Source organism: Achroia grisella, unplaced genomic scaffold (genome assembly GCF_030625045.1).
Source record: "Achroia grisella isolate CSIRO2021 unplaced genomic scaffold, CSIRO_AGI_Agris_v1 utg970, whole genome shotgun sequence".
NCBI lineage: Eukaryota > Metazoa > Arthropoda > Insecta > Lepidoptera > Pyralidae > Achroia > Achroia grisella.
Window position 1 is genome coordinate 1,259,148 of NW_026713076.1, and position 27,256 is coordinate 1,286,403.

At 36.9% G+C, this 27,256-nt stretch overlaps 1 protein-coding gene across 1 annotated transcript; it reads left to right on the forward strand.

The window, feature by feature from the left end:
• Nucleotides 1–1,349: 1,349 nt before the first annotated feature.
• Nucleotides 1,350–22,446, forward strand: LOC131854126 (BTB/POZ domain-containing protein 9). The gene is made up of 15 exons (XM_059205258.1): nt 1,350–1,511; nt 3,477–3,583; nt 4,929–5,092; nt 6,148–6,211; nt 7,466–7,622; nt 8,745–8,844; nt 11,597–11,725; nt 12,301–12,460; nt 13,510–13,732; nt 14,247–14,406; nt 14,844–14,971; nt 17,183–17,422; nt 19,153–19,231; nt 19,946–20,054; nt 21,075–22,446. The coding sequence occupies exons 2-15, from the start codon at nt 3,511–3,513 to the stop codon at nt 21,260–21,262; spliced, it is 1,974 nt and encodes a 657-aa protein (XP_059061241.1). The 5' UTR covers nt 1,350–1,511; nt 3,477–3,510; the 3' UTR covers nt 21,263–22,446.
• The last annotated feature ends 4,810 nt before the right edge of the window (nt 22,447–27,256 follow it).

A 27,256-nucleotide genomic window follows, 5' to 3' on the forward strand; every position in this document is an offset into this window, starting at 1 on the left:
ATTACAATACTTACCACACCATGTGTTTTTTAAACTACGGTTTAAACTAAAAATCAGTGAGTATATTGTAATTCCTACAAACATCTTAATTATTCTGATAGAGCAAATGGTAATAAATAAGATAATTTCTAGTAATATTATGCACATTATCATAATTGGTTGAATATTATTTTAATTAAAATTATTTTACATCTTAATTTTTTTATAACCGTTTAATTAAAATAGAATGAAATATTAAGCAACAAATAATATCATGTGAATTATAAAGAAAGCGCGCCAATCGTAAATTCTATTTATTTAATACAAATAAACTATACCTCTGTATTCTCTGTGGTTTTGTTTTGACCGTTATTAACCTAGATGCACACTATTGCTTATAGTACACTTACAGTAACGGTTTTAAAAATAAAATAATAATATGTATTATATTATTACTGACAGCATCGCATTTCCAACGTTTAAACATATTGCTTTTCTTACAATATTTGCCGGTACGATTTTCGCATCATACAAAAGATAGTAGTCATGAGTTTGGTTATTTACTTAGGTTTTTTAATAGATGATAGTGGAATGGCCAATCTCTCGCACCAACGAATTACACTGGCGGAGATTACCACACTCGTGTGATATTCTTATAATTCATACGCGTCTTATAATAGTAATTAGTAGTTCGACAATTATTATATGACAATATGTTCCATTTTTATATTATAATAATTTAAGTAAAAAACACAAACAAATCAGTGGATTGAATGGAATTTCATAAGAGAAATTTATTATATGCAGAATATAGTAACATTTTATATAAATACCAGCATTCCAACAGAGAACACGGTTTCAAGGTATCCAAGATATTATTAGCCATTCTTAAAAATAAATCTGCAGCTATATTTCTTACAACTGTCAAGGTGATATTTTGAGTATATTTTGTCGAGTTACAAGGTAATACACCGAGTGTATTTAGCAGTGACTATCAAATGTTTTCACATACTCTGTTTAATCAATGTAGAGTATGCATCTGTATAATTTAGCTTTTAGGCGTATAGTTTTGCATTACAATTCAGTTTTGTATCAAACTACACGCTCCTAATCAAATTCTTCTACTGATTGTAATCTGTTTTGTGTGCTAATAAATAAATGAGTTTTGGTTGATTACTTCATAAATAAATCAGTCAACCTATATTCATAACAGTTTAGATGAATACAATTTAGTTTGATATACATGTAAATCCCGCCTAATATTAATCCTAACAGAACAGAGTACCTCTTGATTTGACAGTCGGTCTACACTGACAGTGACATCGAACAAAACAATTATAAAATATTTCACTACTGTTGTGTATCAGAAATTTATACAAATAAATAAATAATTAACCTAATTAAATAGTTTTCACAGGAAATTGACTCTGTCTTAACCTTGTATAAATGCAATTTTACTATATCCAATATACAAAAATTGATTTCAATGAGATTGCACAGTGAATAATTGTGGCTGCGTATTTTTTGTCCAGGTATTAAAAGTCATCAATCATAAAACTATTAAATCCATAAATAATAAAAGAATAAAAACTAATATTTACCCAGTAATTGTATTTTCTTTTATTGAAATTAAAGTAATCTGGTTCTGTATTCGTATATAATACATGCGCATGATACAGTAACTATATCGTATTTTGACCAGTGAGAGGTGCCCTTTTTTTTGGCATTTATCAATAATCCTTTCATTTTGATATTGATCAATTCTAGTTGGCTATTAATTTGTTCAAACCGGGACGCCTATTGAGTCAAGGTTTGAGCACATTGAAAGTTTTTCAACACACATTAGAATGTTGGCAATAACAAAAGTGTACCTATTAGACATGGTTTGCAAATGTTAGCTTGCAGTAATCACTAAGATCAAGTGAATATAGCTTGCTGTAAATCTTGCTGTCTTGCTATTAATTGTGAATTCTTTTGATATTGTTCTAAAATCTAATATTGGATGGCAAAATTTAAACATTTGTTCAAACTTTGAACAATGTTCTAAGTTCAAATTCTCTGCCAGAGATTGCAACTATGAACTTGTGTTGTATCTATTTTGGCACTGGCTTGAATCTGTATAGAACTACATTCTATAGAGGTGTTTATGGTTTGTGAGGGGACAGAGTAATAATAATGAGTTTCTACTAATAATGATAATAATACATATGTACTTTCTTTTTAAATTTAGGGAATTTTGTACAATCTAAGTACATGCCAGTCCCATTGTACCCTAAAATTAATTACTCCATTACCTCACCAGTGTATAAATTCATTAGCCACACTGTCTGAAGGATCGGCTAAAACAGTTTATATGGCACCAACATCTAATATATTTATTCCATGGTCTGATGTTAAATACATATGTACTTCTTTTCGGAATTTCTTTCTCTCAAGCTATTTTTAGAGGCAATTTTTTCAATAAGGCTTGTATGCTTGTGTTAAAGATGAAGATATAAATATAATACTCTATATAGAGCTTGTACAGCTCTATATAGAGTATTATATATATATCTTAGTAGGTGATAGTGTGTAAAGTAGGTTTTTATTTAGTCAGTGGTTGTCATGAATTTTTTTTTTAAATGTTGAGAATGTATATAATGTTGGGTAAAATACATTATGATTCTAAATACACAAATAAATACATAGGGATATTGCCAACTATTACATATATGTTGTGTATACATATAAACATTTTATATTCACATATTTATATAAATAACAATAAGGTTCTGGCAAAGAATACTATCCAAACTTAAAATAAATTATTTCTCTATGACATTTATATTTGTACTTAGTGGCCCTGAGGGTCTAGACCAACTTACTTCCAATGGTTGTTGGTTTGATTCCTTGACATAAACATTTCTTCATTCATAATTTAAAAGCTGTGCTCTTGTAGGTGATGCTCCCGCCACCTTCCACAATGTTCTATCAGCCCTTTTAGCTGTTGATATGAAACAATTCCAACTTTTTCTTGTTCTAACATTTCTATTCATGATTAAGTTTGTTTGTATCGGTTTGGGTGTTTTTTTATAATAAGTATGTACTTATGTAAAAAAATGTATGCACATGCGTGCATAATACAAAATGTTTGTACCGTGCGAGGTATCAAACCCATGACCATCGGATAGTAAAGCGGTGTGCTAAACCACTAGACCACCGAGGCTGTCATTATTATTATTATTATACTATATTTAGGCATATAATGACCACTTTTATTTAATTTTACAATGTAGGTAATATTTAATATAATATATACTATTGGCTACTCGCCTCGTGTACATGTATTATATATATAAACCTACCTCTTGAATCACTCTATCCATAAAAAAAACCGCATCAAAATCTGTTGCATAGTTTTAAAAATTTAAGCATACATAGGGACAGACAGTGACAGCGACTTTGTTTTATACTATGTAATGATAATCATAATAATAATTTGAAAAATATTATTGCAGGTCCTCAAATGATAATTGATGATCACTACAGAAGATGAGTAGCCAGCATCAGTATATGATTGTGAACAATACCCCAAGTTCACGTGTCGGAGATATTGAACATATTAGTAAGTATGCAAACATCCAAATATCACTAAAGTTGTGTTAATATTTTCGAACATCACAATATAACTACAGTAAATGTTTTATTAATATTTTAACTGCTAAGTTAATTAGTATTCCAGTCTGAACATACATGTAGGAAGACTACCCAGTTGTCTCTTCCAGCCACATTTAGGGTGTATTGAACTCATTAAACTTGCTTTACAGGTTGAGATGTAACAATAACAAAAAACACAAATTTTGTTAGTTCATTATATCCATATATTTAAACAGTGATATCTTCCATCCACCCTTAGGATGTAGTGGAGTCATTAAACTTGCCTTACTGGTTGAGATATAACAATAATAAAAAACACAAATTTTATTAATCAATTATTCATATAGCTAAACAGACATCTTTTCCAGTCACCCTTAGGATGTAGTGGAGTCATTAAACTTGCCTCACTGGTTGAGGTGTAACAATAATAAGATGCACAGATATTTTGTTACTAAATTATGCTTATAGCTAAACAGCCATCCTTAGGATTGTGCCTTTACATATAATATTTCTGATATATTTCAATATTCTGTAATATTTCGAGATCTTTCCATTAGTACCTCTCCAGAAAATATAGATTTAAGTTAGATGTAAAGTCAGCTATGTCCCGAAACCGTATCGAATGTACGCGTTACTTGTAAGCCATGTAGGACACTATGTAATAAACCTACTTATGTACAATTATTTCACCGGTATACTCACTACCTAGATACTAGAATAAACGATAAATTATGTAGCGACACTTCATCACCAGCGTCATCGCTTCAGCATCTGCGACACCCATAACGCTACAGTGGTGATAACCACCGCCCTACAGGATGTAGTGGAGTCATTAAACTTGCCTTACGTCTTGTTAAGATGTAACAGTGTTCAGAAAACTCTGTGATATTAATATATTTAAAGGTTTTTTCTATTCTATAATCAAAAATATAAAAACAAAAAATTATATCACTTCTCTCTCACATTTTCTCTCTCTACCATCTTACCATTATTAAACAGTAATAAGATACACAGATGTTTTGTTACATTATCGCTGATATAGTGCTGGTAGGTGTTGCAATTTCCCAACGTTGTGCCCACGCCCCAAAGGGGCCCAATTTGATTGTAAAGTGACTCTTTATTAAAATTATGGAATGTGAATTTAAATTTTTCATTATACTTTGAAAATTTACTGTTTCATTAACAATTTCCTAGTGATTTCTTCTTAAAACCTATTATTTAAGTTTTTTAAGTAAACAATTAAATTTTTCTAATGTTATAAATTATGTATGTTACATGGAGTTAAAGGCATTAATATATTTATGTTAATACAGATCACTTGTCAGAAAACATAGGGTCCCTCTGTCTTTCATCCGAGTATTCGGATGTGACCCTAATAGTAGAGGGGCACAGGATCCCTGCCCATAAAGTGATCCTCGCTGCCAGCAGCGACTACTTCAGGGCCTTGCTCTATGGCGGCATGAGAGAGGCTAATCAGGTGAGACACTATGTATAATCTATACTCTATACATATAAATAAAATTGGAGTCTGTAATATTGAAATAACCTTTTTTTACTACATGCATATGAATATAAACACGGTACATACACTAAAATAATATTTTTTACATTATTTGTCTGTCTGTCTGTCTATTCCGGCTAATTTCTGAAATAATAAGGAGTAACTTAGGCTACTATAATTTAGAAAAATCTTTTTTTTTAGAAGAATGAAGTTAAATTTGTGCTAGCTGATGTAATAAGGAGTAACTTAGGCTACTTGTATTTTAGAAAAATAAAGTTAAACTCCATGCGGACGAAGTTACTTAAGGACGAAGTTAAATTACTGTAAATGTGTACAGGCAACACGTACCACTTACCATCAAGTACCCCGTGAGATTATTTGCTAACTACCTGTTCCCCTAACTTAACAAAAGTAGTTTGAAATAAAAATATTGAAATTACTGTTCACATGAACAGCACTACGTTTATCAAGTGATACACGTAATTTGTAATATCTATTATTTTATTTCATTATTATTTCAAGACAATACACACAGTGCCATCCAGACCTAAGTTAGCTAGCTAAAGCCTGTTTTATGGGTACTACATGACTGATACAAATACCATATATAATTGATTTTTCTTCGTAAATACATACATATATATATATATATATACAGGGTGTTCGGCAGATCGTTGAACATAGGAAAACGGGGAGTAGGCGAGATCGTCTCCTATCTATTCAGACCCGAAAAAGTTATAGGGGTTTAAAAGTTCAATAGTGATGAAAATTAAAAAATCATATTAAAAGTTAGATATGAGACGATCTCACCTACCCCCGTTTTCCTATGTTCAACGATCTGCCGAACACTCTGTATATAGAAAACACCGAGACTGACATAAACAATCATACACATGAATACAAATGTTTGTATCATGCGAGAAATTGAACTCGCGACCGCGATCGATCGGAAGTAAGATAGTGTGTTAAACCGGTAGACCACCGACCACCACACGTACCATCACCTTTAACAATGTGTGTAATGTTTTTAGGCCGAGGTGGAGCTCCAGGCACCGCTGCAGGCCTTCAAGGCACTTCTACGCTATGTCTACTCAGGTAAATACTTGGTAATGTGTGTCTAACAAGGGGAGGGCATGGTGTGGGAAATTCACTTCGGGACGAGACTCCGTGTACTCGTAGTTTCCCATAAGGGTATGCAAACCCTAAAGTATTGTTTCAGAATGGCCAGTAGTTTCGAAGAAATAATCCTTTGAAACTCCACGTGTAACTTATATACTAGTTTATTTTCATCACTACCATGAACGACATAATGGCCTAGTTAGCAGTGTCTCAGCCTACCATGTGGACGCTCAGGGTTCGATTCCCGCGATCAACATTTTTTTTTAAATTAATTATTCTAATAATTAAATTCATTTAATCGAGAAAAACGTTGTTTATGAATCTATGTCTAACATATAGAGAGAGCTATTAGTGGTGGGACATGGATGAATATATACGCACCGAGACTGTTTACCGGCGACAATGAACAGTATTGGAGTAGGTAGTTATTTTATGTACTTTCCATATACAGTTGCGTGGCTACCTAGGGGTTAGGCGGGGCAGTGCCCCGGAGCCCTCAAGCTGAGAGGCCTTCGAGCCCTTACCAGAAAATCTCGATAGAACTGAACTTTTGAAAATTTCTCCCATTTTCAAAATATGACAGGTGGCATTACGACTTTAATTATGGCAACTCAGTTTAGAGAAATTCGAAAGTTCTACTTTCGGAATTGCCCTAAATTCTTTCTGTGGGTTGGCAGTGTTGTCATTTTAATAAAACTGCGATGTAACTCAAAATATGGGGCGCCACTGCTCATCCGTGGGGCCCCATATTTTGAATTGCCTTTGGTTAACTAACTACGTCACTGTCCATTTGATAGAATAATATGGTTATTCTAAGAACTATAGACAAATAAGCAAACAAATTAAAAGATTAAGAAAATCTTCCAAAATTAATCAGATTGCCTTATCAAAATAATTAAAAGAAAAAGAATTTAATTTTGAAAAACAATTAGAATATTATGAAAATCAGTTATGGACTCATAAATTACAGTTTGATACAAATACTACAAGATTAATATTGCATATAAAAGAACTGGAAACATAATTGTGTGCTATTACTGAAAGTACTCACTTCCTCAGTTTCAAATATCAAAACATAATGTTAAGTAACCTTCACATGTCATTTCTCAGAACCTGTGTTCCAAATTTCATTTAAATCGGTTTAGTAGTTTTGGCGTGTAAGCGAGACAGACAGACAGAGTTACTTTCTGTCTGTCTCTAAAGATTAGTAGCATTATAATATGCAAACAGGTCACATGGGCCTGTCGTTGCTGCGCGAGGACACAGTGCTGGACATGTTGGGGCTGGCGCATCAGTTCAACTTCCAGGAGTTGGAGGCGGCTATATCGGACTACCTGCGGCAGGTGCTCGCGCTGAGGAATGTCTGCGCGGTCCTGGACGCAGCCAGGTAACCACTTACCACGACAGCAGGTTTTTATATTTGACGGCCTCGGTGGTCTTGCGGTGACACACCACTTTACTACTGATGGTCTCAGGATCGATTCTTCGCTAGCGGCGACCGCACCACACCGCTTTATTTATTCTTCCACACAAAACTACTGAACGGACTTTGATGAAACTTTACAGTATAACATGTATACATACAGTACATGATATGGGCGTAATAAAATGACGCCAGGGCTATATTTAATTCTACCGTACATTTATGAATAAAGATTATTATTTATTTATTACTAGCTACTACTAGCTGTCCCCGCGACTTCGTCCGCGTGCACAAATTTAACTTTATTCTTCTAAAATAAAATAATTTTTCTAAATTAAAGTAGCCTAAGTTACTCCTTATTACATCAGCTAACTGCCAAAAAAAGTCTCATTTAAATCGGTCCAGCCATTTTAGAGATTAGCCGGAACAAACAGACAGACAAAAATTGTAAAAAATGTTATTTTGGTGTATGTACCGTATTTATATTCATATACATGTATTAAAAAACCGTTATTTCAATATTACATACAGACACTCCAATTTTATTTATATGTATAGATTATTACGCACGGGTGTACATGTTTTATATATATAAACCTTCCTCTTGAATCAATCAATCTATTAAAAAAACCGCTTCAAAATCCGTTGCGTAGTTTTAAAGATTTAAGCATACATAGGGCCAGACAGCGACAGCGACTTTGTTTTCTACTGTGTAATGATAAGGATACCATTCTAATTAAGTACCTCCCATATTATAATAATCAAAGTACCCACACTTTCCTCAAAAATGTTGCCACAAGTCGCCTACATTCCACATTTATAAATCATATTCATTTATTTATTAACACTTTATTGCACCAGAAAGACAAACAATTAAACAAAGAACAAACAAGTAATAAGTAATAAGGTACAAAAGGCGGTCGCTTAAGGTGCAAAATCGCTTAGGCAATCTCTTCCAAACAACCTTTGGGTAGAGGAGAGAAGACAGAAAGTGGTAGATGGCGCAAGAATGGACTAGAGAAATAAAAAAGGCATATTAATACTAATTCATGTACATTAATATTCTGTATTCATCCGTTGTTTCAGATTGTATGGATTGGACGCACTGATGGATTACTGCTATAACTTCTTGGACAGAAACGCAATCGAGGTCCTGCAGCATGATACCTTCATGCAACTGTCAGTTGTAAGTTACCACCTTCATATATGTGTTCTACACTCTGAGCTCTCTGTATATACTACTAATACTATAATATATTCTGTATACATACATACACGCGCACACACACATACACACGCTCTGCACTTACTTGGTTTCGGCCCGTAAGTGTGGAGAAATCCAGCAATAGCTAAGAAAAAATAAAGAATAATAATAATAATAATGGTGGCTAAGGCCCGCGTGTTTGAATATATTACCGCCGTAAAAAGGGAGATATAATAAATATATATGTAATAATAATAATAATAATAATAATAATAATAAACACTTCTAGAATAGTCCGCAAATTTTTGTCTTCCATTTAAAAATTATCCATCCTCATCATTCATAAATTATACTGTCATTGTTTGGTGATTTTTACCCGCAATGATCAGTCTATTACCCCATCAATGGGAGATATATAATATATAAATATAAAAAAAAAAAAATAATAATAATAGTATTGTTTGAATATACACACACACCCGTAAAACGCGCACACACATAATACAATATATATATATATATATAATAATAATAATAACAACAGTCACACACAGGCACACAATAAGTACACACACACTCACTCATACATACACGCGCACACACACATACACACTCTACTTATGAATACAAATGTTTGTAAAGCCATCTCCATTTTATTTTATTTTGAGAAATTATAAATAAATAATAATAATAATAATTTTTTTTTGACAATTCACACAGCGCCATCTAGACCCAAGTTAAGCTAGATGAAGCATGTGTTATGGGTACTAGATAACTGATACATATACATAGATATTTTTTATTTTGTAAATACATATTATACATAGAAAACACCGTGCCAAGTGCAAGGAATCGAACCCGCGACCATCGGTCAAAAAGCGGTGTGCTAGACCGCTAGACCACCGAGGTCGTCAATATATATATATTGTAATACTATAATATAATATAATATATATATATATACTGTAATACAACAGAATATCAGCGCTACAGACTTATCTGTAGCTTCATGCTGAGTTGGTTGCTTCTTCATCATTGCGACACATAAAGCCACCTCCATTTTATTTTATTTTGTAACATTATATTTCTGTATTATTTAATTTGTAAACTTTATTTCTATTTATAAAATGTATCTCATGTATGCTATGTGTTTGTAATTGTTGAATAAAGAACTTATCTATCTATCTATCTATCTAATACTATAATATACTCTGTATATACAAATTCAGAATATCTTTATTCATGTAGATGTACACTAATTTTGAAACATATATACCTTATTTAAATTATTAACCGGGAATTAACACGAATAATTTTATGGCAAATAATAATAATAATATCAGATTCAAATTCAAAAATCATTTATTCATGTAGGACATTTTAGCCGTTTATGAACGTCAAATTTTTACATTATAATTTTATTTTTTCCTACCGTCCAGTTCGGTATATAGATCCAATTGAGAAGAACTGGCAAGAAACTCAATTGAATTACTTTTTTTTTAAAGCCAGTTTATTTACAATGTATTTTTATATAGGTGTCTATGTCTAACATTAAATGAAAATTCAGTGCATGAACAACTATTGCCATGCACACTCGTCATTCAAGTAATCGTTTAGTGAGTAATAGGTCTTGCTCAGTAAATATGATTTAACAGATGTTTTGAATTTATTTAAGGGTAATTCCAACATATCCTTTGGTATCTTATTGTAAATTTTTATACCTATTCCCATAAAAGACCTATTAACTTTTTCTAAACGATACTTGGGGACAGCAAGTTTGTCTTTAAATCTAGTATTAATATTATGAATATTGCTGTTTTTTGGAATATTGCTGTTTTCAGGATCTTTAATAGAGGTAAGAACACAATGGCGAGCTGATACTGTACATACTGTACCTATTGTACTTTCTTCTACGGGTATTGTACCCAAAACACTTCAAAATAGTCTGCAAACATTAAATATTCATCCATCCAAAACATATCTCCTACAGAAAGCCACATATTGCGTGCGCTGACTTACCTGCGTTAAAAAAAACATTAGATACATAGCGTTTATTTGTTTGCGTCACACACATAACATGTTCATAAGAATATAAAAATACATAATACAACATAAGATTTATAAAATTGTGTTATTATGTGTGATCTGTAGCAATACAAAAAGGTCGAAGCTCAGCGTGGAACATTGTTCAGGGAACAAAACACTGATTTTCAGCTTCAACCCATTTGAGGGTACGTGAAAATAATAATTAAAATAAATATAAAATAAAAAGGAGCAATATTATTAGTGATTGTCTGTGTGGTGTGTTTATAATAAAAATAATGTAAATAGTTCACGAGTATAATTTGATATAATTTTAACTGTGGTAAGGATCAACAAAAAAAAAAAAAAAAGAAAATATTAATAAGAGTAACATAAAGAAATAAAAAAAAAATTTTTTTTTGCGGAGATTACAACCGCTAGCCAAGAAACTTCTGTGGAATGCCTAAAATTTGTTTTTCTAATAAGTATTCTTTGTGATGTTTTTTAAAACTGTGTACGGTAGTAAAAACATTAGAACACGCGCGAGGAGCACGTAAGAACGTGTCGTGTGAAGCAGCATCGTCCTTTCTCCCCCTACCTGGTCATCCGCTAGTCCTCGCAGGACTGGAGGTCCGTCCGCACTGCAGGGCTCGGGCCTCGTGCATAAGCTCCTTGCCCGAGGTTGTAAAGCAGCTATTCTTCTCCCACACAGGAAGCTCTGCAAGGTCTGCTAGAACGAGACTCGTTCTTCGCGCCCGAGGTGGATATCTTCAAGGCGGTATGCGATTGGTTCTCAGCCAACCAGGGTTGGGCCAAGTCTGAGAGCGGACAGGCGCAAGTGGTGAGTTTCATATTGCTAATTGATCTATAAACAGTGTTTGTATGTGAGATTTAGAAGGAGCTATCTTCTAAATCTCACATACAAAAATTGTAGTAGTATAAAATAAAATACTGTAAATGTAGTATAAAAAACACTATATCAAAGTGCTTACACTAAGTTTATTTGAATAAAAAATATTTCTATTTTTTTTTATATATCTTTAAACAATTCACACTATGCCATCATTTTTTATTGCGTCTAAAAATCTTTAAAATATCCCCCGCTAGAGGGTTGACGAGGGGGTCTGTGGGATTCTTACCCACTAAAAAACACACGGTGTACCTACGAGCGCTATTTCAGTCAGACGGAGTCGCAAAGTCGCGTTAGCCTTCAAACAAGGAATCGAACCCGCGATTATCCAAAGTAAAGCTAAAACGCTAGACAACCGAGACCGTAATTTTTTTTCATATTGTCTATTCTATTCATAAATTAACGTTTTTTTCTTCAAGCACTCACCGAGTTGAGTATTCTTGCTAACTTCACAAATTAGGTATCTACACACAGGTAACTACACACTTCACAATTATTATTCGTAGGAGAAGATATTGAAATGCGTCCGGCTGACCTTGATGAGCCTGGAGGACCTGCTGACAGTGGTGCGGCCGTTCTCACTGGTGACACCCGACATGCTCCTTGATGCTATACAGCAGAAGACGCAGACCAAGAGCACAGATCTACCGCATAGAGGATTGCTGCGTATGTTGCATTAAAAGCCTATCTTATATATATAAAAACCTCGTGTCAAAATGTTACTTACCATACTCCTCCAAAACGACTTGATCGATTTTTATGAAATTTTATTCATCTGAGAATCGGGTACTTTCTATTTTTCATACCCCTAAGTGATAAGGGCTGTCCACCGCTAACATTTTATTTTAATATGGCATAAAAAATATATATAACCCCAAATTTTCATCCTTCTACCATCAACCCCTATTCTTTAATAGCGATATTAATTTATATGGCAAAGCAACGTTTTCGGCGTCAGCAAGTGTTAATATATGTATAAGTAACAGTCTCAAACGGAGCTGTCTGTGAATACAGTGTTGTTATTTGATAGTTTTTTTTATTTATTCAATTGTGTTGAATGAACAAACATATAAAAAATTAAATACTCTACATTTACATTTTAAATTAATGAAAGAGTACGCTCTTAAGGCAGCTACTGAGGATGTCAATTGCAGTGAGAGAGACAACAATAATTCCCCGTTTAAAGGCAGCTACTGAGGATGTCAAATGAGAGAGCAATAAGTTACCAAGAGCGTAAAGGCAGAGAGAGACAGTTAGAGAGACAACAATAATTCCGCGTTACCGCTCGATCCTCGGTTAAAAATATAAACAAGGTTGCTCGCATTGCATCCCCCGTTCAATTCAAACGGTGATCGAAATTACGACGGCCTGAGCCGAGGTTCGAACCCTTAGCGGTGCCCAATAAAGTCATATCCGTTAGGTGGGAGTTGGTTTCAGCCGCTCCATAAGTCCTGTTTGAAGTGTCTGTAAGGGTTTGAGTGCCACTTGCACTAGCCCCCTATTGTCAGCTCAAGCTGTAAAGGCCAGCATGCTACAAAATAAAGGCAAGGCAATGATAATAATTATAATAATATACATTTATTTAACTTAAAAAGTTATTTAATTTAAAAAGTGTTTATTAGCATACCTACATGATCAGTCTCTGATTATACGTAATCGTTAACGCGGACGGCGTGCGTTTGGAGACGCGTTGATTGTGTATCTGTGGGTGTCAGTGCCCGAGGAGAACGTGGCGACGGTGGCGCGGGGCGCCCGCGTGGTGGCCGGCGACATGCGGTCCGCGCTGCTCGACGGAGACACCGACAACTACGACATGGAGCGCGGCTACACGCGACACACCATCACCGACGCGGCCGACAACCCCGGCATACTGGTGCGGCTCGCCACCTGCACCATCATCAACCACCTACGGCTGTTGCTGTGGGACCGCGACAACAGGTCAGCGACAACTTGCACCATCATTAACCACCTTTTTTACCGCGACAACAGGTCAGCGACGACCTCGCCCTTTTTTTATAGCACAGGGGACAAACGAGCCTGCAGCTCACCTGATGGTAAGTAATTGCCGCTGTCCATGAGCACCCGCAACATCGGGGGAATTGCAAGTGGGTTGCCGGCCTTTTAAAAGAAATAAGCTCTTTTATTCAAGGTTTCAATATCGTATTGGTTCGGAAATATCACCGCTGGAAGCTGGATCAGCGATGTGGTTGTGCTCGGCAAAATGTTCTGGATTAGAAACGGTGGAGGATCGGAAGAAGGAGATCTCCTTTCATCCAAATGATGAGTATGGTAGTACGATGGTAAAGTTCAACAGCTGGTATTAAACAATTCCTCAGAACACTCTCCTTAATATGCGTTAGAAAATCACAAGATGCACAGAGAAACTCTGTGCATTTTGGGTCAAGTCTAATGGACCGAGTCTGTTACAATTATTTTGTATGTTTATGTACAGATCGTACGCTTACTACATCGAGGTCTCCGTGGACCAGAAGGACTGGGTGCGCGTGATCGACCACAGCAACTACTTCTGCCGCTCCTGGCAGAACCTGTACTTCGAGCCGCGCGTCGTGCAGTACATCAAGATTGTAGGCACCAGCAACACAGTCAATAAGGTCTACACTTCATATTTAAATGTATTTTTTTTAACGGCTATTGTATTCAGGAATTTCACGAGCTTGAATTTTCATTTTGACCATTTTAGAAGTTTCGGCCGTAGAGTAGATGACTTAGGCATCTGCTTGAGGTGTAACAATAATAATAAACACAGATTTTTTTCTTATGCGAATTCTTTTAACACTGTAGGCCGCAGCTGGCCTTTACAGCTTCACTGGACGATAGGGGTGACTACTCCAAACCTATGGAAGGGCTTATGGAGCGGTTGAAGGTCAAGTCCCGCCTGACGGATATGACTTGTAATTTCGAATCCGGATAGAATTAGACGGAGGATCGGAGGGACATTAACTGGCATTGCGAACCTCGGCTCGGGCCGTCGTAACTTCGATCCCAGATAGAATTGGACGGGGTTTGAATGGGAACGAGCGTGTCGCAGGTGTTCCACGCGGTGTCGCTGGAGGCGCTGCAGACGGCGCGGGTGCCGCCGCTGCGGGCCGGCCTCGTGCGGCCGCTGCACAACGTCGCCACCGTCGACCGCGCCGCAGTCGTCATCGAGGGCATCAGGTCAGTGCGCAGCCTCATTACCTGCCTCCATCCCTCTATATAGCTGCCTCGTGCGGCCGCTGCACAACGTCGCCACCGTCGACCGCGCCGCAGTCGTCATCGAGGGCATCAGGTCAGTGCGCAGCCTCATTACCTGCCTCCATCCCTCTATATAGCTGCCTCGTGCGGCCGCTGCACAACGTCGCCACCGTCGACCGCGCCGCAGTCGTCATCGAGGGCATCAGGTCAGTGCGCAGCCTCATTACCTGCCTCCATCCCTCTATATAGCTGCCTCGTGCGGCCGCTGCACAACGTCGCCACCGTCGACCGCGCCGCAGTCGTCATCGAGGGCATCAGGTCAGTGCGCAGCCTCATTACCTGCCTCCATCCCTCTATATAGCTGCCTCGTGCGGCCGCTGCACAACGTCGCCACCGTCGACCGCGCCGCAGTCGTCATCGAGGGCATCAGGTCAGTGCGCAGCCTCATTACCTGCATAGCCTCATTACCTGCCTCCATCCCTCTATATCGCCTCGTGCGGCCGCTGCACAACGTCGCCACCGTCGACCGCGCCGCAGTCGTCATCGAGGGCATCAGGTCAGTGCGCAGCCTCATTACCTGCCTCCATCCCTCTATATAGCTGCCTCGTGCGGCCGCTGCAGCGTCGCCACCGTCGACCGCGCCGCAGTCGTCATCGAGGGCATCAGGTCAGTGCGCAGCCTCATTACCTGCCTCCATCCCTCTATATAGCTGCCTCGTGCGGCCGCTGCACAACGTCGCCACCGTCGACCGCGCCGCAGTCGTCATCGAGGGCATCAGGCCTCCATCAGTGCGCAGCCTCATTCGCCACCGTCGACCGCGCCGCAGTCGTCATCGAGGGCCTCAGGTCAGTGCGCAGCCTCATTACCTGCCTCCATCCCTCTATATAGCTGCCTCGTGCGGCCGCTGCACAACGTCGCCACCGTCGACCGCGCCGCAGTCGTCATCGAGGGCATCAGGTCAGTGCGCAGCCTCATTACCTGCCTCCATCCCTCTATATAGCTGCCTCGTGCGGCCGCTGCACAACGTCGCCAGCCTCATTACCTGCCTCCATCCCTCCGTCGTCGACCGCGCCGCGTCGCCGCAGTCGTCATCGAGGGCATCAGGTCAGTGCGCAGCCTCATTACCTGCCTCCATCCCTCTATATAGCTGCCTCGTGCGGCCGCTGCACAACGTCGCCACCGTCGACCGCGCCGCAGTCGTCATCGAGGGCATCAGGTCAGTGCGCAGCCTCATTACCTGCCTCCATCCCTCTATATAGCTGCCTCGTGCGGCCGCTGCACAACGTCGCCACCGTCGACCGCGCCGCAGTCGTCATCGAGGGCATCAGGTCAGTGCGCAGCCTCATTACCTGCCTCTATCCCTCTATATAGCTGCCTACACTTATGATCTTCCGAGCGCGTATACGCTTTCACGCACCAAAGAGTGTGCATGTAAAAATCTGCAGAGGAAACGCCACTACACATCCTATGCGGTAGCCCACACATGCATAAACGAAATATCTGCTTTGAAAAATTTACATATTTTCCCGAGGAGATAAAAACCATCGCTCTCTAGCGACTCGACTCTAACTAGCGAACTCTGAAAAAGGGCGAGCACAATAGATTTATGTAGGTCACAGTGCTACAGGCACCTGAAAATAGCCCAAACAACCTATAAAAAAAATAGTTGCCTTTAAACGTACGCTTTTTCACGCACAAATATGCTTTCACGCAGGAAAGAGTTTGTATATAAAAAGCTTCCTTTACGTATACACTCTTTAACATACGATTACGCTTTCACACAGAAAAGAATATGCATGCAACTGTAGTGTAAAAGGCTCATACAAATACGTTTGTATTTAACATACAAATGTGTTTGTATGAATCTTCTATTTTACCATACAAACGTGTTTTTATGAGCTTCTTTATTTCCCATACTAACGTGTTGATATGAGCCTTCCAATTTACCATACAAACGTATTTATACGAGCCTCCTATTCTACCATACAAATGTGTTTGTATGAGCCTTCCATTTCACCATAAAAACGTATTTATACGAGCCTCCAATTTTTCTCATACAAATGTGTTTGTATGAGCCTCTTATTCTACCATACAAATGTGTTTGTATGAGCCTCCTATTCTAACATACAAACATGTCTGTATGAACCTACTATTTTTCTCACACAAACGTGTTGTATGGTCCACGTCGTGCAGCCGTTGCCGCAACACTCTCCTAAACGGCGACACGGAGCACTACGACTGGGAGCATGGTTACACGTGCCACCAGCTGGGCTCGGGCGCCATCGTGGTGCAGCTGGCGCAGCCCTACCTGCTGTCGTCGATGCGCATGTTGCTGTGGGACTGCGACTACCGCCACTACTCCTACTACGTGGAGACCTCGCTCGACTACTGGAAATGGGAGGTCGTGTGCGACCGCACCAGGGATGCCTGCAGGTCAGACTATACTGCTCACGATTATTGGAGAAAAATATTATTAAAGAAAACAACATGTGTTGGTAGATATTAGTAAAACTGTAATACAAGTAGAGTGACAATCGACGTCATGAGATTTTTTTATGGATGATAATGGAATGGTGCACCCGCTTACTGCAACGGTTTACGCTGGCGGGGCACCACTAGAGGCTGCTGAGATGAACATGAGATCAGGCCCGTTAGCCCATCGTGACAAGTTCACCGTGAATTTATCACGATGGTTTCCAGGAGAAACCGCGTGGAGGTCAACCTAACATGGTACATTGCTAGCAATAAGAGTATCAGTCCACATTACTAACAATCCCATTTCCCCCTTTAACCATTGAGGTTACATTCTACAACAACGACAGGCCAACACTAGCTCAGACTGACCAAGACTGGCCAAGACGGGCCTAGACCGGCCAAGACTGGTCAAGACTGGCCAAGACTGGCCAAAACTTAGTTTTCCGTACACGTCTAAATGGAATCGGCACTAATTTGTATTTTATTTTTATAATAATAATAATAATAATAGTAATCGTAGACAATAACAAAAACAAACAAGGAACGTAAAATGTCAGGTTTTTCCAGGGGGAACCGTATGGAGTTCCCATGCGGTTCCCCCTGGAAAAACAATCGCGATTCCTGGTGAATTTACCACGATGGGCTTAACTGTTATGTCACATTTTGTCTTATAGAGCAAGAGCCCACGACGGCCAGACATACGTCATATTAGTAAACGTGAAAGTTCTTGTATGTGTGTCCCCTCAGGTAAGAATATCCCCAAACATGAAATGGATCGTGGTTCCTTTGGCAGGTAACAGGTAACAAAGGTGTAAAAAATTTCATATCAAATTCGTTATTTTAAGAAACTCCATATTTTAATATATTGTTCGTAGCATTATTGTAACTTGCGCTGCTCATTGCCAGACACTTAGTGTGGTTACAACCCCCCGCCGGACCCACAAAACTATACTGTTTTAGAAATAAACTTACGTCATTTTAATAAAGCTCAACTTTATATATATTATTGAGAGAACTATTAAACTGAGTTTCCTAAATTGCCAGACAGTTTTCTTGGTTCCTTATCCTACCAGAGTCATTGAAACCGTATATTGGGTAACAACGGTGTATACAATTTCAATGAGTTTAAGATGCTCCATTTTAGGATTTAGGATGAAAAACCAAGAAAACTGTCTGGCAATTTAGGAAACTCAGTTTAATAGTCTGGCAATGAGCAGCGCAAGTTATAATAATGCTACGAACAATATATGAAAATATGGAGTTTCTTAAATAACGAATTTGATATGAAATTTTTTACACCTTTGTTACCTGTTACCAAAGGAACCACGATCCGGGTTTCATGTTTGGGGTTCGTTTTTACCTGTGTTGGGGACACACATACAATAACTTTCACGTTTACTAATAAGTCTTTGAGACTTGTCACTTTGTTAGTTTTTATTCCTGTAATATATTACATATCCTGTATTATTAAAATTTCTTTTTGTTCCTGGTTTATTTGCTATCAGTATGTTTACTATAACCGGATTGGTTGGCAGATGACAATGAGAGTCTGCAGTTCATTGAGTGCAAGATCTATTTAATGACGTCCTCTGGCATAAATTCAGGAATTAAGAACTGAAGTATTGTTTATCGAAATCCAGTAATTTTTAAAAAAAATATATAAATAAATGATAATAATATATTCCCAGATCGTGGCAAGTGATATATTTCTCCCCGCGGCCCGTGTCCATCATACGCATCGTGGGAACCAGCAATTCAGTCAACGAGGTGAGTGACTTCTAACTTTATTAAAATACAAGTTGAACTTTGTTAAGAAATTGTAATCAATACTGTCTCAAACTTACATTTTGGTTCAACTACACTATAATATGTTATATAAGATAATTGTAATAATATACTAGCTGTGCCCGCGGTTTCACCCACATTAAATTTATAACCTATATGTTATTCTGATATAAAAGCTATATTGCTGTAAAGTAGTTTTTGCGTGAAAGAGTAACGAACATCCATACTTACAAACTTTCGCGTTTATAATATTATATATATATATAGGTATTAAGATTTTCACAGTTCTCGCAACATTTTTCACTGATGCTTCGCTTCTATTGGTCGTAGCGTAATATTATATAGCTTGAGGCAAGGGTCTTCAACCCGCGGTCCGCCGATGTGTTTTCTGCGGCCAACAGCATAGGCCTTCTCTCAGTAACGACAAAAATTAAGTAATAAAAAGTACCTTTAATATAAAATAAAAAATCGTTATAAATAAACCTATGGTGCAGCCAGCTATACAGAAAAAAAAATTTAACCCTTGATTTGTTGAAACGTCGAAGATCACTGGCTTAAAGCTAAAGCCTTTTTCGACAAATGGACTACACAAAAAGAAATTTTCAATTCGAACCAGTAGTTCCTGAGATTGTCGCTTTCAAACAAACAAACTCTTCAGTCTTATAGTATTAGTATAGATATATATATATTTACCAGGTGTTCCACCTGGTGCACCTGGAGTGCCCGGCGCAGGTGGAGGAGGCGCGCGAGGACCTCGCGCCCTCCAAGCGACTCGCGGACAACAAGCTCAACCCGCCACCACCCCGTAAGTACAAATACATATCACTCCTCCATTTACCAGCATTTACACCACACATTCCTTCACCTTCAGGCCCCTCTGCCCTACTGGCCGCACTGGGCACATGCCCAGGGTCGCGATGGATTGGGGCCCCCTAGTCTAGTCTAGTCCCTACTCTATTACCAAACGATAACCGATAGCTACTCTCGCCTGAAAATCAGTCTTAACAAATGCTTACCGACTTTTGTCAAATTATTTATTTTTGTTAATTTTTTAATAAATGTCTAGCAAGAACTTAAACCCCTCATCACATAACGACATTTTGAAGTTATTTGTGCATGGTTTGTTTTGAAGGTAGGGCTTCCCCATACACATCTCTATAGAGTCATGTTCAAAAATGACTTTGTCTATTCTAATAAAATAGTGCTTTATTACTACGATCATAGGGGCCCTATTATTCTAATCCTAATGTATCCCAGGGCCTCTAATAGTTGAAAAACGGCCCTGGCAATCGAGTATAATTGCATTGTACTATATTTTGTGTTCTCCTTTTTTTTTTGCTCCATAGACAGATGTCCGCCTTTTTCCAATAACGATTGATTATTAAAAAAGGAGCTAAAGTACAGCTACATTTAAAGGTCGACAACACGCACGTAAAACCCCGGGTGTCTCAGGCTACCGTAGGCTACGGTAACCGTTAACCAGATGGGCCCAGATGGGCCGTATGTCTGATTGCCACCTACGTAGTATATTGACCTACGTACGTAGATCAATATACTACGTAGGTACGTAGGCACGTACCTACGGGCTCATGCTTCCAACATTTATATATACGACGTACAACCACGATTTGTTGATGCACTTTAAAAAATCAGAATATTTTTATTAATGTAGATCTATTACAGACTTCTGATATGTCTAATCTACCGTCAGTTCGGAATGATTTCGTGATGAGAAGAACTGACAAGAAACTCGGCTCGTATTTTTTTTACAATTTAATATATTAAAACGATAATAATTTACTAATATGTGTTTTTGTATGCTCAGTATCACATACAACGAACAACGAAAGCCGATCAGTGTCACCGCCAAGCTCGGAAGCCAGCAACGCTACCGGCGGGGCTGCAGGCGGAGTCAGCGGCGGAGCTGCAGCTGGCGAGGCTTCCACCTCCCGCACCCGACCGCTCCCGCCCGCGGAGACGGCCACAGAGGCCGATGAACGGTTCGAGGAATGATGCACACGACCCCGTCCTCCGCAGCTTCCGACTTGAACCTCAACACGTATACGATAAGTTGCTCCACAATTACAAACTTTTCAAAATAATTATGGAATCACCTTCCAGCGATGGTATTTCCGAATCTATTCGATCTTTATACCTTATGAAATTAGCTTATACCATCTTATAAGCCCGCCAGGTTCGAGGAATGATGCACTCGACCCCGTCCTCCGCAGCTTCCCACCTGGACCACAGGAACCTGAACAGGTATACGATAAGTCGCTCTACAATTACAAACTTTTCAAAACAATTGTGGAATCACCTGCCAGCGATGGTATTCAAACCGATACGATATTGAAACCTTCAAGAATAGAGCTTATACCTTTTTAAAAGGCCGGCAATGCACTTGAAATTCCTCTGGCATTTGGGTTGCAGGCAATGGTAATTTACCATCAGGTGAACCGCAAATTCATAGGCTATATAAAAATTCATAATAAGACTACACTCTACTGTTGCATATGATATAACAATTCCAAAAATCGTATATATTTATACTTTATTTGAATATGTACATAATTATTTAGAATTTTAGATTTATCAAAGTTGAATTAATTTTGCATAAATATATATGAAGATATAAACATATAAATGAACAAAAATGGAAAAATTATCATATATATTCAATCAAAGCTATACGAATTCGTTACTTTAAAATTTTATTGATAGGTTTTTAATATAATTGTAAAATTTTACTTAATCTTGTACAGCTTAGCAATAATGACCTGAGATCCATTTTACTTTCTTTATTTTCTTTAGTCAAAGATGTGATGATTTATGACTATAAAATTGCAGATATGCTCCAATATTTTTGATCACGTAATAACTAAGTACATTGGATGGGTTTAGTATTTCTCTTAAGTTGCGATATAATTATATAACTGTGTTGCTAATAATTCTCATTTGTAACAGATATTAATCTACAGGATTGCGATTATGTATGAGCAACGTAACGGTTGCAGTCATGAACCCATGAATTTAACTTGTAACTGCAACACTCAAATCTTAGTAATATAAACGCGAAAGTTTGTGAATGGTTGGATGTTTGTTACTCTTTCACGCTAAAACTACTAAACGGATTTTAAAGAAACTTTACAGAAATATAACTTATCAGAATAACAGACTACACATTTCATGCGGATGAAATCGCGAGCGCAACTATTATTCATAAATCAAATAAAAAATAATTTATTCCTGTAGGACATTGTAGCCGCTTATTCGTTTTGAATTAACGTACTTTAATGCAAATTGAAAAGCCGTATATTTTAATCTGTTCGAATGAGAATTGTTACTAAAATATACACCAGTGACCCAATTGTATATATGTATATAAGACTGTATGGAAGTATCGTCATTTTTAAAGATGAAGGTTGAAACTTATTTCTTAAGCTTGAATAAATATAAATAAATATGACATTCAAAGTTTGTAAATGTCAAAATAAAATTCGTGGTGAAAAGCTAGAATATGAAACATTTTCTTTGGGTTTATTGGTTTAGATTATTGAATATTTCTTCTTTTTTTGGTCAAGGTCACTATAACAGCTGGTATTTATATATATATATAAAACAAGCTGTCCCCACGGATTCACCCGCATGAAATTTATTTATATATTAATCTGATATATAAGCTATATTACTGTACAGCTTCATAAAATCAGTTACGTAGTTTTTGCGTGAAAGAGTAACAAACATCCATCCATACTCACAAACTACCGCGTTTATAATATTAATAAGATTTTTCAGCTATAGTAGCAACAGACAAAAACGTGTGAAGGTAGACGAATATGTCTCTCTTATTTTTCATCTACCCGCTGCTCTTCAGTTAACCCGTGATCATGGCGGTAAATGGCGGAAATATCGGAAACTAAATAATCATTACAAAGTATAAAACATAGTCGCTGTCCCTATGTATTCGTAAATCTTTAAAACCACGCAACGGATTTTGAAGCGTTTTTTTTTAATAGGTAGAGTGATTCATATTCTTATTCATATTCACAAACTTTCACGTTTATAATATGTATATAATTCGGTCACTGGTGGAGTTTAAAAATTAAGTATTTTAATTATAATGTCTAAAGAACTAAACGTGTTATTTGATATTATAAGTTGAACTTTGAGCATATAAATCATAGTTAAATAGGTAAGTAATAACTGGCAGCTTTCTTGACAGTATCGAATTAGGTAAATGTAAAATCTTTGCATCTGGGTCTGATGCTTTTATACACAGTACAATGTGACTTGAATAATATCTAAGAATAAGAACAAACATAGAATCCTTATTAAAACTGCAACTAATTACAGTAGAATCCCGATTATCCGGATCAATTAAAACCTTGGGTATTCCGTATAATCGATGATCCGGATAACCGATTTCAAAGCACATCAAACAATATTTAAATGGGTCTGATGCTTTTATACACTGTACAATATGACTTAAATAATATCTAAGAACAAGAACAAACATAGAAACCTCTTTAAAACTGCAACTAAGCGCATTAGAATCCCGGTTATCCGGATCAATTAATACCGGAGGTATTCCGTATAATCGATAATCCGGATAACCGATTTCAAAGCACATCAAACAATATTTAAATTTTAATCATTTTTCATTATGTAATGGGTTTTACTTAGATAATACAATATAAAAAAACGAGCTATAACGATATAATGAAATACATAATACCTATGTAATTTTAAATTTTGGTTGGAAATGACCTGTTATTGATCTTTGACGCAATTAATCACGATTATTTTCATTGGGGTATTCAGTATAATCGATAATGATGCGACTTCAAAGCACATCAAACAATATTTAAATGGCTTTGATGGTTTATGGACTGTACAATATGACTTCAATAATATCTAACAATAAGAACAAACATAGAAACCTCATTAAAACTGCTTCTACGTGAGATGGATTATCTTGATCAATTAAACCGGAGGTATTCAGTCTTTAATTCATCGATTTCTCTCTCAAACAATATTTAAATGGCTTTGATGGTTTATGGACTGTACAATATGACTTAAATAATATCTAAGAACAAGAAAAAAAAACCTCATTAAAAGTACAATTATATAAGAATCCCGATTATCCGGATCAATTAAAACTGGGAATTTATAATCGATGATGGATAACCGATTTCAAAGCACATCAAACAATATTTAAATGGGTCTGATGCTTTTATGGATTGTACATATGACTTAAATAATATCTAACAATAAGAACAAACATAGAAACCTCATTAAAACGCCCTCCCCACCGGTTATCCGGATCAATTAATACCGGAGGTATTCCGTATAATCGATAATCCGGATAACCGATTTCAAAGCACATCAAACAATATTTAAATGGCTCTAATGGTTTTATGGACTGTACAATATGACTTAAATAATATCTAAGAACAAGAACAAACAGAGAAACCTCATTACTAACAATTACCTCCCGATTATCCGCGTCAATTAAAACCTTGGGTATTCCGTATAATCGATGATTACCGATTTAGCACATCAAACAATATTTTCTGATGCTTTTATGGATTTAATATGATCAATAATATCTAACAATAAGAACAAACATAGAAACCTCATTAAAACTGCTACTAAGTGCATTAGAATCCCGATTATCCGGATCAATTAAAACCGGGGGTATTCCGTATAATCGATAATCCGGATAACCGATTTCAAAGCACATCAAACAATATTTAAATGGTTCTGATGCTTTTATGGATTTTACAATCATGACTTAAATAATATCTAACAATAAGAACAAACATAGAAATTTAAAACTGATGGCATTTCCAGATTATCCGGATCAATTAAAACGCGTGGAGGTATTCCGTATAATTGATAATCCGGATAACCGACTTCAAAGCACATCAAACAATATTTAAATGGGTCTGATGCTTTTATACACTGTACAATATGACTTAAATAATATCTAAGAACAAGAACAAACGCTCATTAAAACTGCAACCCACCGATTATCCGATCAATTAAACTTAGCGTATAATCGATAATCATGACAAATTCACATCAAACAATATTTAAATCATGGTTTATATCATATAGTTATTTTTATATACCTATCAGTTACTATTTCTATCGATTAGGATCAATTGGGGTATTCCTATAATCGATAACGGAAAACTTGTTAAGCATCAAACAATATTTAAATTTTAATATTTCAAATTATTTTCTAGATAATACAATTAACAAAACATTGTTCGATGTTGAATATTACCTATGTAATTTTAAATTTTTTAAAATCATTGTTTTATATTAAGGAATGTATTATATTTGTTGTTGAATCTATATCCCACAGAATATTAAGACACAAGGACTTCACGTGAGATGGACGATAGTTGTTTCAGTCTTTATTTCATCTTCTCTCTCGTTAAGTACAAATCCTCAAATATCATTTGTATATTGACTTTTATTTGAAAAAAGTTTGGAGTACAATTATATAATGACCTAGTTTTCATGACAAATTCACTAGGAATTTATCACGATGGTTTCCAGAAGGAACCTAACATGGTACATTGCTAGCCTAGTTTAGTTATACTTATACCGCGTCAAGTACTTGCGTTACAATTATCCGTCATGAGAAATTTTGAATTTATCATTTATCATATAGTTATTTTTATATACCTATCAGTTACTATTTCTATAAGGAGTCTGTGGTAGTTCTAGTTCTTAGTCACAAAACTTGTTAAGTTATTTAGTCTTTAAGCAAATTATTTTCTAGTCCCTTAACATAACATTGTTCTGTTGAATATTACCCAGGCAGAATTTTAAAATCATTGTTTTATATTAAGGAATGTATTATATTTGTTGTTGAATCTATATCCCACAGAATATTAAGACACAAGGACCAAGTGACGATAGTTGCACATTTAAGAGAATTCTCACATTAACTTGTGGAATTGTCAATATACAAGAATTACAACGGGTCGGTACCTAGTTTGGTTATGTAATACTATTGATAACAATTATCCGTCGGTTTTTAAATAGCTTATGCTTTTAATGGAAGATAGTGGTGTGGTTCCCCCGGCTCCGTTAACTGTTTACGCTGGTGGGGCCCTTGGTGAATGATGATATAAGGTTATTCATCCAAGGGGAATCAGTCCCCAATTATTGCTAGCAGGATATGAGGTATCGCGGTTCCCCTTGGTAGTGATAAATTCTTTGTGAATTTGTCACGATGGGTTAACTGACCGGACCTCATGCTCATCTCATCATCCTCCACTGGTGCCCCGCCAGAGTAAACCGTTAGCGCAGGCAGGTGCACCATTCTATTATCATCCATAAAAAAACCTCAAGGTGCGGACGACCACTGCGTGTAGTAGTTTTAGCATTCGACATTTTTCGTCCAGTAAAGCTATAAAGACCAATTACGCCCATGATTATTATAGTTTCAAAAGAAAATTGTAACTGATTGAAATTGATGGGTTTGCGATTCTCTATGAAACATTCCAGAGTTGCAATTGCAACCCAGTACGCTTTGCAGTTACGACTGACAAATGGTTTATAGATAGTTGTAAAATTATATATTGTCATCTGTTTTAAGTTAGAATTGTTATTAATAGTTTTATATAATGAAGACTCTGTTTACAGTTAATATGTTTTAAATATATCGCCTGTTTGCGTTACTATAGCGTATTAAACGACAAACACACAGTAAGGTGGACTTTAAAATTTTGGATATTAAAAGTACATCCTGTTTTTTATTAAGCTTACAATAATTGAAACATGAAGTAAGTGAACCACATATCTCCGTTGGAAAGTTTCTATCTTGAGGAGATAAAAACCATCGCTCCTAAAAAACTTGCCAACTACTCTTGTCTTTGACGCATCTAGGTAGCAAACTTTGAAAAAAGGGTGAGCACAATAGATCTATACAGGTCGCAGGTCGCAGGGTGCTACAGATCCACACACTTGACTATAGCCCAAATCTCC

Bases quoted from the DNA above. Each gene is read 5' to 3' on its own strand.
- LOC131854126 (XM_059205258.1), top strand. From the start codon at position 3,511: ATGAGTAGCCAGCATCAGTATATGATTGTGAACAATACCCCAAGTTCA. The intron at 13,733-14,246 runs GTCAGCGACAAC...GTTTATGTACAG, and splicing joins CTGTGGGACCGCGACAACAG to ATCGTACGCTTACTACATCG. The intron at 19,232-19,945 runs GTGAGTGACTTC...TATATTTACCAG, and splicing joins CCAGCAATTCAGTCAACGAG to GTGTTCCACCTGGTGCACCT.